Source organism: Ylistrum balloti, unplaced genomic scaffold (assembly GCF_031769215.1).
Source record: "Ylistrum balloti isolate Yb309-2 unplaced genomic scaffold, AGI_CSIRO_Ybal_v1 Utg369814, whole genome shotgun sequence".
Classification (NCBI taxonomy): Eukaryota; Metazoa; Mollusca; class Bivalvia; order Pectinida; family Pectinidae; genus Ylistrum; species Ylistrum balloti.
This window is the reverse complement of record NW_026781985.1, coordinates 934,777-948,964: the sequence shown is the minus strand read 5'-3', so window position 1 is coordinate 948,964 and position 14,188 is coordinate 934,777. Positions and strand designations below refer to the sequence as shown.

Here is a 14,188-nt window from a genome sequence, read left to right as displayed (position 1 = left end):
TATATATACATAACGGTACCCATGTCTGGACTAATTCTACCAGACCTACAGTATATATAACGGTACGGTACTACCATATAACGTCACCGGTCTACCAGACCTACAGTATATATAACGGTACCCATGTCTACTAATTCTACCAGACCTACAGTATACATAACGGTACCCATGTCTGGACTAATTATACCAGACCTACAGTATATATAACGGTACCCAAGTCTGGACTAATTCTACCAGACCTACAGTATATATAACGGTACCCATGTCTGGACTAATTCTACCAGACCTACAGTATATATAACGGTACCCATGTCTGGACTAATTCTACCAGACCTACAGTATATATAACGGTACACAGGTCTGGACTAATTCTACCAGACCTACAGTATATATAACGGTACCCTACCAGTCTATATATAACGGTAATTCTACCAGACCTACAGTATATATAACGGTACCCATGTCTGGACTAATTCTACCAGACCTACAGTATATATAACGGTACCCATGTCTGGACTAATTCTACCAGACCTACAGTATATATAACGGTACATACCGGTCTGGACTAATTCTACCAGACCTACAGTATATATAACGGTACCCATCTGGACTAATTCTACCAGACCTACAGTATATATAACGGTAGACCTACAGTATATATATAACGGTACCCATGTCTGGACTAATTCTACCAGACCTACAGTATATATAACGGTACCCATGTCTGGACTAATTCTACCAGACCTACAGTATATATAACGGTACCCATGTCTGGACTAATTCTACCAGACCTACAGTATATATAACGGTACCCAAGTCTGGACTAATTCTACCAGACCTACAGTATATATAACGGTACCCATGTCTGGACTAATTCTACCAGACCTACAGTATATATAACGGTACCCATGTCTGGACTAATTCTACCAGACCTACAGTATATATAACGGTACCCATATCTGGACCAATTCTACCAGACCTACAGTATATATAACGGTACCCATGTCTGGACTAATTCTATACAGTTTTTATTCGGTACCCATGTCTGGACTAATTCTACCAGACCTACAGTATATATAACGGTACCCATGTCTGGACTAATTCTACCAGACCTACAGTATATATAACGGTACACCGGTACTATATATAACGGTAATTCTGGACTAATTCTACCAGACCTACAGTATATATAACTACCCGGTCTGGACTAATTCTACCAGACCTACAGTATATATAACGGTACCCATGTCTGGACTAATTCTACCAGACCTACAGTATATATAACGGTACCCATGTCTGGACTAATTCTACCAGACCTACAGTATATATAACGGTACCCATGTCTGGACTAATTCCCAGACCTACAGTATATATATCGGTACCCATCCCTGTTTTAATTCTACCAGACCTACAGTATATATAACGGTACCCATGTCTGGACTAATTCTACCAGACCTACAGTATATATAACGGTACCCATGTCTGGACTAATTCTACCAGACCTACAGTATATATAACGGTACACCGGTCTGGACTAATTCTACCAGACCTACAGTATATATAACGGTACACCGGTCTGGACTAATTCTACCAGACCTACAGTATATATAACGGTACCCATGTCTGGACTAATTCTACCAGACCTACAGTATATATAACGGTACACCATGTAATTCTACCAGACCTACAGTATATATAACTATATATAACGGTAGACCTACAGTATATATAACGGTACCCATGTCTGGACTAATTCTACCAGACCTACAGTATATATAACGGTACACCGGTCTGGACTAATTCTACCAGACCTACAGTATATATAACGGTACCCATGTCTGGACTAATTCTACCAGACCTACAGTATATATAACGGTACACCGGTCTAGAATAATTCTACCAGACCTACAGTATATATAAAGGTACACCGGTCTGGACTAATTCTACCAGACCTACAGTATATATAACGGTACCCAAGTCAGGACTAATTCTACCAGACCTACAGTATATATAACGGTAGACCTACAATATATATAAAGGTACACCGGTCTGGACTAATTCTACCAGACCTACAGTATATATAACGGTACCCATGTCTGTGCTAATTCTACCAGACCTACAGTATATATAACGGTACACCGGTCTGGACTAATTCTACCAGACCTACAGTATATATAACGGTACCCATGTCTGGACTAATTCTACCAGACCTACAGTATATATAACGGTACACAGGTCTGGACTAATTCTACCAGACCTACAGTATATATAACGGTACCCATGTCTGGACTAATTCTACCAGACCTACAGTATATATAACGGTACCCATGTCTGGACTAATTCTACCAGACCTACAGTATATATAACGGTACACAGGTCTGTACTAATTCTACCAGACCTACAGTATATATAACGGTACACCGGTCTGGACTAATTCTACCAGACCTACAGTATATATAACGGTACCGGTACCCATGTCTGGACTAATTCTACCCATGTCTGGACTAATTCTACCAGTACAGTATATATAACGGTACACCGGTCTGGACTAATTCTACCAGACCTACAGTATATATAACGGTACCTACAGTATATATAACGGTACCCATGTCTGGACTAATTCTACCAGACCTACAGTATATATAACGGTACCCATGTCTGGACTAATTCTACCAGACCTACAGTATATATAAAGGTACACCGGTCTGGACTAATTCTACCAGACCTACTGTATATATAACGGTACCCATGTCTGGACTTATTTTACCAGACCTACAGTATATAACGAGTAATGGTAATGATTGTGTCATATAGGAACACTACCCGGGTCCTACTGGTAATGTTGAACAGATCTGTCTTAATTCTATTGATACTTCTCTTTTTCTTCTGACATCGAAAGTAACAAGGAACGAGTTCCTTGTCTGATTCGAAGTCAGGGAGTTCCTGGTGCCTGTCATCATCATGGGGAGCAGGTTCATGGTCTGAGTCGATGTCAGGGAGTTCCTGGTGCCTGCCATCATTATAAGGAGCATATGTTTCTGGTCTGAGTCGATGTCCGGGAGTTCCTGGTCCCTGTCATCATGATAAGGAGCATTTTCCCGGTCCGAGTCGATACCCGAAAATTCCTGGAGAATATAGTCTTCAGTGGGACGATGTTCAGTATTATGTGTCACATGAACACAGACTCTGTGGGTTCTAGATTTTCTGGAATATATTAAATGGTAAACAATAGAATATGTTTTAAGTATATTCCGGATTAATGTCATGTGTGGAGGTCCATTAACTACCAGTAACTGAACATTTTGCATTAAATAGGTAATGCCTGAAGAGTTTTGGGATATCCATGTGTACGTCACTGTTGCATAGCGGAGAGATTATTTACGGAATTCACTCCTTCCACAAATGGCCGGTACGCGTCCCGTTGTCCCCTTCGTGAGATTCTATGGTAGAGTTGCTGGAAATTTTGTGAAATGTTATATCCCGCCAGTTGGTGAGCACCTGTCTGGGTTCTGGCAACTAATTGGTTAGTACGTGGATCAAATGAAACTGTTTTCAGACAGACTTTCCGTGTACCTCAGCGGTATGTAGAATCAGGTGCAGCCGTTTACTCCGAGGTATGTATTTCTTTGTCGTTTTCTTTCTTCGCCTAATGTCCAGTGTCTCGTTCATCTAGAGCATTCAATTTGACAGGGTATTGCCTAGTCAACATCTTCCGGTCCATCACATTTTCGCCCCCGAAATGAACCTCTTTCTCGAACGGAACACGAGATCTACCGCTTGGATATCAAATAGGTATATTATCACCGTTAAGCTATGTTTTGTCCATGCTGAACGTATTAATTTACAGCATGTGTTTCTGTTCTTAACTCTCTGAATACATTTGTTGCTTAAAGTTGACTTTTGAAGCCTGTGACCTCCTCCGTTTAGAGAGTGCTGTATTTTATGGGAGGATGTGGTTAGATTATCTCCCTTCCTTGCTATACTGTAATAATTTTGTTTTGGCGGAATAATCTATGACTGCTCCCACATTTCCCCTATGACTGAGGAGAATACGGTCTACTTTGGATAACACTGATGCCTTCTCAAAAAGGAGGGTTTCCCAGGTGTCCACGGAATTCATTGCAGTTGTCACACTGAACGTAGCGCGGTAACCTAAGAAATGTTTTTGAAAGTTCGGTTGCCGTGCGCAAACTTGTCTTTTTTTCAACGCCCTAATTATTAACTACCTGCTAGAATCATTAACTACAGAATGAATGTTATGATAGGTTTTAACATTGCCTGCTATATTGTGTCGCCGTATATTGATGAGGACAATTAACCATCGTTCAGATATTGGTATCGCATTGTAACGCGAGTATTACTGTTCTTGCTCCGTATCTCCGGCTCTTTCCAAGCTCCTTTCGAATTATTTGTCATAACTGTGACTTAAGTATCACGCCCTCCCTTATATGAAAAAACTTGCCACCAATTCCAGAAAAAATCAGTTTTTTCCTCGCCAATATCAGACAGCTGCACCTCGTTGTTTTATACTCATGCCTCCACACGTATTTTGAATAATCCTGACGAGGTCCTAATATAGTGTTATATGCCACTTGTGATAATGGTCTCATGCTCCGGGTTGGCCTCGCTGATTCTGCATCACTATGGCCAATCTCTTCCCAGTGTTATCGTTCCTTACACTCACTTACATCTTTGTCAACAGCTAAAAGTAAAGATTCTTGTTGTTGAAATCATTGCATTTTTCATCGTAAAAACGTACATTTTCAAAAACTTTTCTTTTCTCCAAAAAACAACAAGAAAATACCAACACGTCAACAAATTCATAATCCAAACTCAAAGTTAATAAAACGAAGGCAAAATACGAACAAAAGAAAGATGAACACGGAGACGCCTGAAAAAGTACAAAGATAATAAGACCAGGTGTTCCGGAAGAGTAAGCGTCTTCCGCTTTGTCGACGATACACGCCATATGAGCCTTGGCCAATCCAGGTAAGTAATGTCATGTTCTCAAAGGAGCACTATATATAAAACTAACAAGCAAACTAACGAGCTTCAAACATGTCCAGCTTCATATCACACAGAGACATATAATATTTCTCATTGGGATCACTATGACAACCGTAAAACGTTCCCATAATTTTCATCAACTTGCATCTTTTGAAACCTTGTGTTACGAGTTTTTCCATCATTGACAATTTCTTGCACGAAAACCGTGCTTATTGAAAGAGGCCCAAGAATATCGAATCAACTGCGACATGTAAAGGTTGGGGATGCAGGAATCTTGTTAACCACATATGGAAAATTCACAAAAATGAAGCTGAAATCATCACGTTTATCATACAGGTTAGTGGAAAGCTGTCCTTGTCGGTTTCGAGGTAGGAAATGATCTGGGTGAGCAACTGATGTAGAAAAGTATGTCGTGTCTTTTGATTCCAAATATGTCTTCGGAAGGCAGATTTCAGTACGTAACTGAGGAACTTTGTTTTCATACGCTATTAAGCAATTTGGCTTGATGATAATAAAACACGAGCTTTAAAAACATGACATTACAGGTGTATAAAATGGCAGGTAGCAGTTACGTCAGTAGTATTTCAGAGGACTAAATGCTATATCTATGCCCAAGGAAAATCAAACAGGGGTTTCGGAATATATATACGAGAGAAAGGGTGACATTCTTGTATACCTCTTGGTTTGTGGTAAAAGTAGTACATTTCATTTATTACCAAATTTGTTCCATGATAAGGCGAAGCCTGGCGTTATTGCCATTTCACAATTGAACATTATATAAAACGATCAATTACAAATATTGAGCAAACTTGACATCAAAACGAAAATTCACGCAATCACATGAAATTTTGAAAATACAATACAAAAAATTATGTCACTTTTGAAAAAGATGCTTAACCGTGAATATTCCATTTTATCAGGTTACCAGCACGTTGTATTGAACACGGCAAAAGGAAAAGTGTTGTTGTCAAGTAGAGTTTAATACAAATGTCGGGGTTGTTGTCAACTGGAGTTTAATACAAACGTCGGGGCTGTTGTCAACTGGAGTTTAATACAAATGCCGGGGTTGTTGTCAAGTAGAGTTTAATACAAATGTCAGGGCTGTTGTCAATTGGAGTTTAATACAAATGTCGGGGCTGTTGTCAATTGGAGTTTAATACAAACGTCGGGACTGTTGTCAATTGGAGTTTAATACAAATGTCGGGGCTGTTGTCAATTGGAGTTTAATACAAATGTCGGGGCTGTTGTCAATTGGAGTTTAATACAAATGTCGGGGCTGTTGTCAATTGGAGTTTAATACAAATGTCGGGACTGTTGTCAAATGGAGTTTAATACAAATGTCGGGACTGTTGTCAATTGGAGTTTAATACAAATGTCAGGACTGTTTTCAATTGGAATTTAATACAAATGTTGCGGTTGTTGTCAATTGGAGTTTAATACAAACGTCGGGACTGTTGTCAATTGGAGTTTAATACAAACGTCGGGACTGTTGTCAATTGGAGTTTAATACAAATGTCGGGGCTGTTGTCAATTGGAGTTTAATACAAATGTCGGGGCTGTTGTCAATTGGAGTTTAATACAAATGTCGGGGCTGTTGTCAATTGGAGTTTAATACAAATGTCGGGGCTGTTGTCAATTGGAGTTTAATACAAATGTCGGGGCTGTTGTCAATTGGAGTTTAATACAAATGTCGGGGCTGTTGTCAATTGGAGTTTAATACAAATGTCGGGGCTGTTGTCAATTGGAGTTTAATACAAATGTCGGGGCTGTTGTCAATTGGAGTTTAATACAAATGTCGGGGCTGTTGTCAATTGGAATTTAATACAAATGTCGGGGCTGTTGTCAATTGCAGTTTAATACAAATGTCGGGACTGTTGTCAAGCGGAGTTTAATACAAATATTGCAGTTGTTGTCAAGTAGAGTTTAATACAAATGTTGCGGTTGTTGTCAAGTGGAGTTTAATACAAATGTCGGGGTTACTATGAAGTGTAGTTGAATACAAATGTCGTGACTGTTGTCAAGTGGAGTTGAATACAAATGTCATGGCTGCTGTCAAGTGGAGTTAAATACAAATGTCGGGCTGTTGTCAACTGATGTTTGATACAAAGGTCAGGGCTGTTGTCAGTGAGTAATACAAATGTTGCGGTTGCTGTCAAGTTGAGCTTGATACAAATGTCGGGGTTTCTGTCAAGTGGAGTTTTATACAAATGTCGTGGTTTTTGTCAAGTGGAATATCATACAAATGGCGGGGTGTTTTCAAGTAAAGATTAATATAAATATTGGGGCTGTTGTTTAGTAGATTTTTATACAAATATTGCGATAGTTGTCAAGTAGAGTTTAATACAAATGTCGGAGTTGCTATCAAGTGTAGTTGAATACAAAAGTTTCGGTTGTTGTCAGGTGGGGTTTAATACAAATGTCAGGGCTGTTTTCAATGAGTAATACAAATGTCGGGATTGTTGTAAATGTAGTTTAATTCAAATGTCTCGGTTGTTGTCAAGTAGAGTTTAATACAAATGTCGGGGCTGTTGTCAAGTTGAGGAATACAAATGTCGGGGTGTTGTCAAGTAAAGGTTAGTATAAACATTGCGGTTGTTGTCATGATGAGTGTGTGATTTTAAGAACAAAAAATTGAAATTTAAAAAGGGCGATCTACGGATTGAATCAGTTTCAGCAGCCTCAGTAGCTGAAAAGGGGGTTAAATACTAACTGTGTAACTAGCATTTATCACAGCAGCTTAGGAGAGCAGGACTCCGTTGCCAACCTGCAATTGCTATTTTATACCCTAAAAATCATGACAGTGCAGGAGACAGCCAACGACGCTTACCTTTACGTCGCCAAAACACTGAGTCAAGGAAGAGTCAAGGAGACGGAAAACCTGTTAACCAACCAACCAAGGTCATTGTGTACTCGTAAACAGACCCAAACCTCAGGCTTACAAATTTTTTATTGCATGGTAAAATCTTGACATAAACTTTGAACTAAACAGTATATATCGTTCTGTACAAACTTGTGTAAAAAAATATTGAAATAAAACAAAATTAGAGAATAAAAACCCACATCAGGATAGTGAGTCGGCCATATTTGGTTACACATGTACGTACATCACCAGATATTTGTTGGTGGTCAGCTGTTACCTTTATGAAATAACTTTTTGATATATAACATGGAATATAATTAATCAGATCATATTTCCAATTTCTAATACTTCGGCTTGTCGGTATTGTTTTGTATAATAGAGGTACACTTTACTTTGTTTACACATGATTACACGTGTACTCAGTTCGAACGTGTGTTTGACACAAACAAATAAATTATGCGATATCCAGGACAAATTAATATAAATCAAAGTGACAAATCAGCAGTAAAGCATATAAACTAAGTTACATGAGGGATTTTGAGAGTTGTATTTCATGGGCTTTTTTCAATCTGAAATCTATTATGCGCTTTGTCTGGAGATACAAAAATGTTACGATAGTATACACACTAAGTCGGGACTTCGATATTTGCGAGATACAACGGACACAAGAAACTTAATCTAACGTCGAATATGTCAAACAAAGAAAGCATGAGGGACGTAACGCCTTTTTGCGACCAAAATGTGTTTACGTGTTCAGAGTACAAGAAATATTTATTTGAAACTTATAGTTATGAAGTAACATGCCTAAAACATGAGAAGGCAGATAAAAACGACTCCAATAGTTATCAGGGTATATCCTGCTTAGTGTTATTGGAAAAATATTTACAAACGTCCTAAGTAATATTCCTAAAGTTTGGGCAGCTAGTGAAAAATATCATACATGAGTGTCAAGCTTTAGGAAAAGTTACTCGACGCAGGACCAAATATTCTCATTGCATGCCTTGATACAGAAATAGTCATCGAGAAACCGAGATTATTGTATATTTGTTGACTTTCAAAAAAATGCCTTTGACTGTACAGATCACCAGTATTTATGGCACAAAATCTTCACCAGTGGTACCCATGGTAAAATATTAAAAGTACCCAGGTCTTTGTATTCTCAAATGAAATCTTGTATTAGAATACCAAATACATATACCACCAGTTACACATAAGCTTTGAATATATGGTCAGCCCATTTTTGTGCTTATGTAACTGACCTGATATATGAAGAACACGTGTGTTAGGGTATTTTATAGATGAACCCTTCATTAATGTCACCTCAGTCTGTTGATGATCTAAACAAACAGTGTCGATAATGCACGAATGCTACAAAGATTAGCAGATGGTCTATCATTGTTTTGTAAAAGATAGAAAAAGAAAGTCAACACTGACAAAACAAAGGTCAGGGTACGTAGACGAGGAAGTCGTGATTTGAACCATGAAAAATGGTGTCTTGATGGTGTACAGTTTGAAGTAGCAGTATAGGTACTTGGGTAATGTGTTAACACCAAAACTGTCAGAGTCAAAAGCAAAACATATTCTAGTATCACAAGCTCGCAAACACATAGATATAGTCAATAGATCAAATAAATGGATGGGAGGACTACCAAACTTCTTAAACTTTCTTAATGTTTTAAATGTTCGATACAATGACAAAACCATTACGCATGGTTCAGAAGTATGGAGATATGAAATAGGTGAAATGTTTGGTATCAGACGGTGCTTCGACGGAAATGGCACCTGGAGAGTGTGTTAGGTTCAGTGTTGTTTATATGGACAGCAGTAGATTAGCCAAATCTCATTATATGTTTTTTTTTCACCTGGGTAAAAATGGCAGAAAAAAACATGGGAAAACTGTAATACTCGTATAAATTTGGTGAATTGTGGGAAATCAGGGATGTGTTGATGAAAACTATTTTCTTCGTGTATTGTAAGCGTTGAGTGGGGGGTAGGAGGGGGGAGCGCGCGAGGAAGGGGATTTACGCTAATTCCGCGAAGGTTGTTATATCGCGAAAATCCCCCGCGTAATGTTTTGCGATGCTCTTGCTGTTTTATGAACTATATGCTGAGGCTGAGGTATGTGTAACACGAATGGGTTCTAAGACAACTTGTAATCACATTGAATGGTCTTTTCCAGCACAGTCGGCACTAGCAATAGACAGATCCTGAGTCCATCAAATCGCGTACCTGTAAGCCATCTCCTTGTCCATCCGTTCGTTCCTCTCAGATATGTATTCCCATCATGCCTTCCGTGATTGAAAAAATACTCGTCACATGTCAATTACATTCAGTGTAAAGACGTTAAGGATACAACAATTTCTGAAGGATAAAATTATACGAATGAATTCACATGAGACAATTTAATCAGTTTTGATTAAAATTGGCTTTTATGCCTAAAATGGCAATGTTCGGCAAGCTCTTTATGAATTTAAAGGTGAGACTATTTAACTCCAAATTCTACACTTTCTTATCAAAGATAAATAATTTTCCCGATGATTTACCTCATTTTTTGGCACAATATTCGGGTGTATCTTTTTGTAGGCCTTACTTAGTGTTGGTACAATATGCATTAATAAGTCTGCCAATACAGGTAATACACATATTCCTGTTTATTATAAAAAGACTATTATAAAACTACGTCTATCTTTGCATTGTCTTCTTATTCCTAGCCAGCTTCGTAATTACCCTTTATGTCATAATGATAATGAGGACGAGAACCGTTTGATTCTAACATGTCACCTGTAAAATGATCTGAGATCTAAATATACCAAGTCTTACTATCGATCAAATACATCTGTCTTTAAATTAGTTATTTTGTTATCATCCTCTAACACTATGAATTATGTAATTTTGGAAAATTGATACAATATTCAACCAAATTAAGAGATTTTTTAAAAATAGAACATTAATGGAATAATCTGGAAAAATGTTGTTATTGAGTTTGATACAGATGTGGTATCACTGAAATGTATAAATGATGAATAATCAGTACTTCGAGGCTCACACACTTATTTGTTTACTGGTACCTGTACCTATGCCAGCAATACCCCTAGTAATTGACACTTCAATACGTTTACACAAAAAAGTACGGTTGTCGGCATTGCTTTAAGTAAAACACACTTTTCAAATCTGAAATATCAGAAACTATTCCGACTAGCAAAACTATATCGATGTGTTTGAGATACACATGCCGTGTTCAGTCACAAGAACGGGCGTGAAATAATTTCAAACATCTGTGGGTTCCGTGCGCGTTATGAAAAGTCAAACAAAAATACTCGAAGGGCGATACAGAACTTTTCTAACCTGACATTGTTTTCAAGCCTTTCAAACTGTAGTCCCGATGTTCACACTTTAGCAACCTCGGGGTAGGGGTTGTACGTATAATATATAATATTAAATATTTATATTCCACCTTGCGATGACAGTAAATCATTTATTTTTCTAAAACCACTGAATAAGAATATGTGTTTATGAGCAATATTCTAGAGTGGAACATTAAAACTGTCTGTGTACTAATTATATGTACACTTTGTAAAACATTCGTGTCTTCACTATGGCAATGATTGTTTTTACTTTCAGATGTAAGTCAAAGGTCAAGGTCACATGGTCAAAAATGTTGGTACCACCGGAAAGGTCTTATCACAAGGAACACACAGGCCATATATAAGAGCCCTACTAGTAAAAAGGTTAAAGTTGAAAACAGACAAACAGACACCACATAAATAATATGACCCCAATCTTTCGATCCGGAGTCATAAAAATGTAGTTAAACATATAGAGCACTTTAATACGCATGTAGTGATATCCATTTGTTTACAAGATTATTGTAACGGGGAGCATGAACTAACCCATCCTGGTCTACCAGTCAGAAATGCTTCATTTTATGTCTTGTTAAAGAACATCGAAACTTTAAATAGCTGAGGACAAAGAAAAATGTGTAGAAGTTTCTGATGTGAATGCTGATCACTGGTAAGCTATATAACCACTACCTTCAGAAATCACCGAAAGCCAAGGTGTTCAACAAGCCAACAACAATCAGCCATTCTCTCCCTCTCTACTGTTGTTAAAAAAAATTCTAATGCTACAACAATCAGCTATTATCCCCCTCTCTGCTGTTGTTAAAAAAATTCTAATGCTACAACAATCAGCTATTATCCCCCTCTCTCATGTTGTTAAAAAAATTCTAATGCCACAACATCCAGCTATTATCCCCCTCTCTCATGTTGTTAAAAAAATTCTAATGCTACAACAATCAGCTATTATCCCCCTCTCTCATGTTGTTAAAAAAATTCTAATGCCACAACATCCAGCTATTATCCCCCTCTCTCATGTTGTTAAAAAAAATTCTAATGCCATAACATCCAGCTATTATCCCCCTCTCTCATGTTGTTAAAAAAATTCTAATGCTACAACAATCAGCTATTCTCTCCCTCTCTCCTATTGTTAACAAATCGTCTAATGCCACAACTATATGCTATTTCCCCCTCTCTCTGTTAGTTAACTTATTTTCCCCTCCCTAATGCCTTTCCAATCTTCTTTATCTTATTTGTATTCTTTCCCCGCATCTCGGCCTGACTGTCATTCTTATCCTCATTATCTTTTCGTTTGTCGGCATTCATGTTGTGTGGTAGTATGTGCATGAATTATGAAAATGTGAACTTTATTAGTTACAAATCTTGGACGTAAACGCGTTATAGAGGTCTTACTGTGGGAAGAGCTCTGTGAAGAAACCCAAGTGGTCGGGTAGGTGACTCTCCCTACCCCATATGATGTTGTGTTTGTAAAAATTCTTCAGCAAAATCAATATAAACAAATTAAAACTAGTTTAAATTCTTCTTGGTCGTCTACTGTAATTCACAGGTCAATAAATCTTACAGATAGTAAAATTTTCACATCTGTGTGTCATTAGATGTGATTTATGTTTGAAATAATTTTATATATCATATCCCAAAAAGTGTTCTTTATTTGTCTTCTGATACTGATCAAAAATATGAAATATCAGCCGATTCAAGCACATGTATAAGTCCTTCTCTATCCCCGCCGCGAACCTGAGTAATTTCGCGCCTCCCATCTGCTTTAAGCATCGTGTATTCTTTCCGTTCAGAATTGGCGGAAAAGCATCCCGTCGTCCTTTGTGTATGGGAGAGTGCGCAAAAGCAGTGTAAAATCTACTTCCTGTACGTGTGGTAGCCATAATGTCTGCAAAACAGGTACTGTTATTTTCCTACTGACTGTGTGTTAATGTCACTCTTTCAAACTCGATGTTAATTTTCCATTTTTCTTTTTTCAGTACGTAACAGAAGAGGCATGCCCCCGTACGCTGTAAGTACAACATTTAAGACTGTTTCAGTTCGATTGGCCGGTCATCTGAGTTTCGTTTTGCATTGATGGATAATATCTCTACGAATTTTGGTCACCGTTGGCGATAATAACATTCGTTTGATATTTAATTGATATAGGTACGTGGGGAACCTGGATCCTTCGGTGACTGAGAGTTTGATTATTGCTTTGTTCGGTCAGATTGGACCTTGTAAAAGCTGTAAGATCATACATGAGGTAAGTACTTACACACAGGAAGATATTCCCAGATAGAGGACCACCATGCTAATTAGAAGCGCCATATGTGGTTTATAACAGACACAGGGAACTGTTGAAATCCGAATGTAGTCATTGACATTTTAACGAAAAGATGCCAATGACAGTTTCAGACGATAGGACTAGCTCCTTCAGAAATCCGCGACTAGAACCTTTTCCTTCCTGTTTAGATGCCGGGTTTTATTTCAAAATATGATTGATAAAGTTTTTTTTTCTGCAATTTGTAGAGATGAACTGTATTATATTGCTTTGAAAACGTGCTGGTCATGTTTATCTTTACTTTAACAACAGACCATTCTTTATTACAACTAGGTAATACATGATACATCAAAACAAAATTAGGGTTGGATACTGTTAGGACAAAATGATACAATATCATACAGTACCAATGAAACAAGACAGTTTTTTTTTAATGATATGGTACCAGTCTTCTAACAATAAAGATGTTTATCCAAATTATCATAGATTATTATGAGTTTCAAGTTAAGAATGACAGTTATGTTTCTTAACAATTATTAACTCAGAAACATGTGGTTATCATCTGATGTGTACAGCAATTATTAAAATGCTTGTGTCATAGTCACTCAGTATTAAACTAAAAATCAGATAATTCATTTTTGAAATGGGCCTATCTGTATGGAAGTATTCATGTTCTATCCTTGAGTTCTTCCCTGGTATTTCTTA

At 37.6% G+C, this 14,188-nt stretch overlaps 1 protein-coding gene across 3 annotated transcripts in view; it reads left to right on the top strand.

The window, feature by feature from the left end:
- Positions 1-13,091: 13,091 nt before the first annotated feature.
- LOC132544915 (nucleolysin TIAR-like) overlaps positions 13,092-14,188 on the top strand; it is a 275,990-nt gene continuing 274,893 nt past the window's right edge. For all 3 annotated transcript variants that reach the window (XM_060208577.1, XM_060208576.1, XM_060208575.1), the window contains exons 1-3: positions 13,092-13,119; positions 13,200-13,231; positions 13,369-13,465. In XM_060208577.1, the coding sequence (XP_060064560.1) occupies positions 13,105-13,119; positions 13,200-13,231; positions 13,369-13,465 (144 nt within the window). In that variant the 5' untranslated portion in view covers positions 13,092-13,104. The remainder of the gene's footprint in view (positions 13,120-13,199; positions 13,232-13,368; positions 13,466-14,188) is intronic.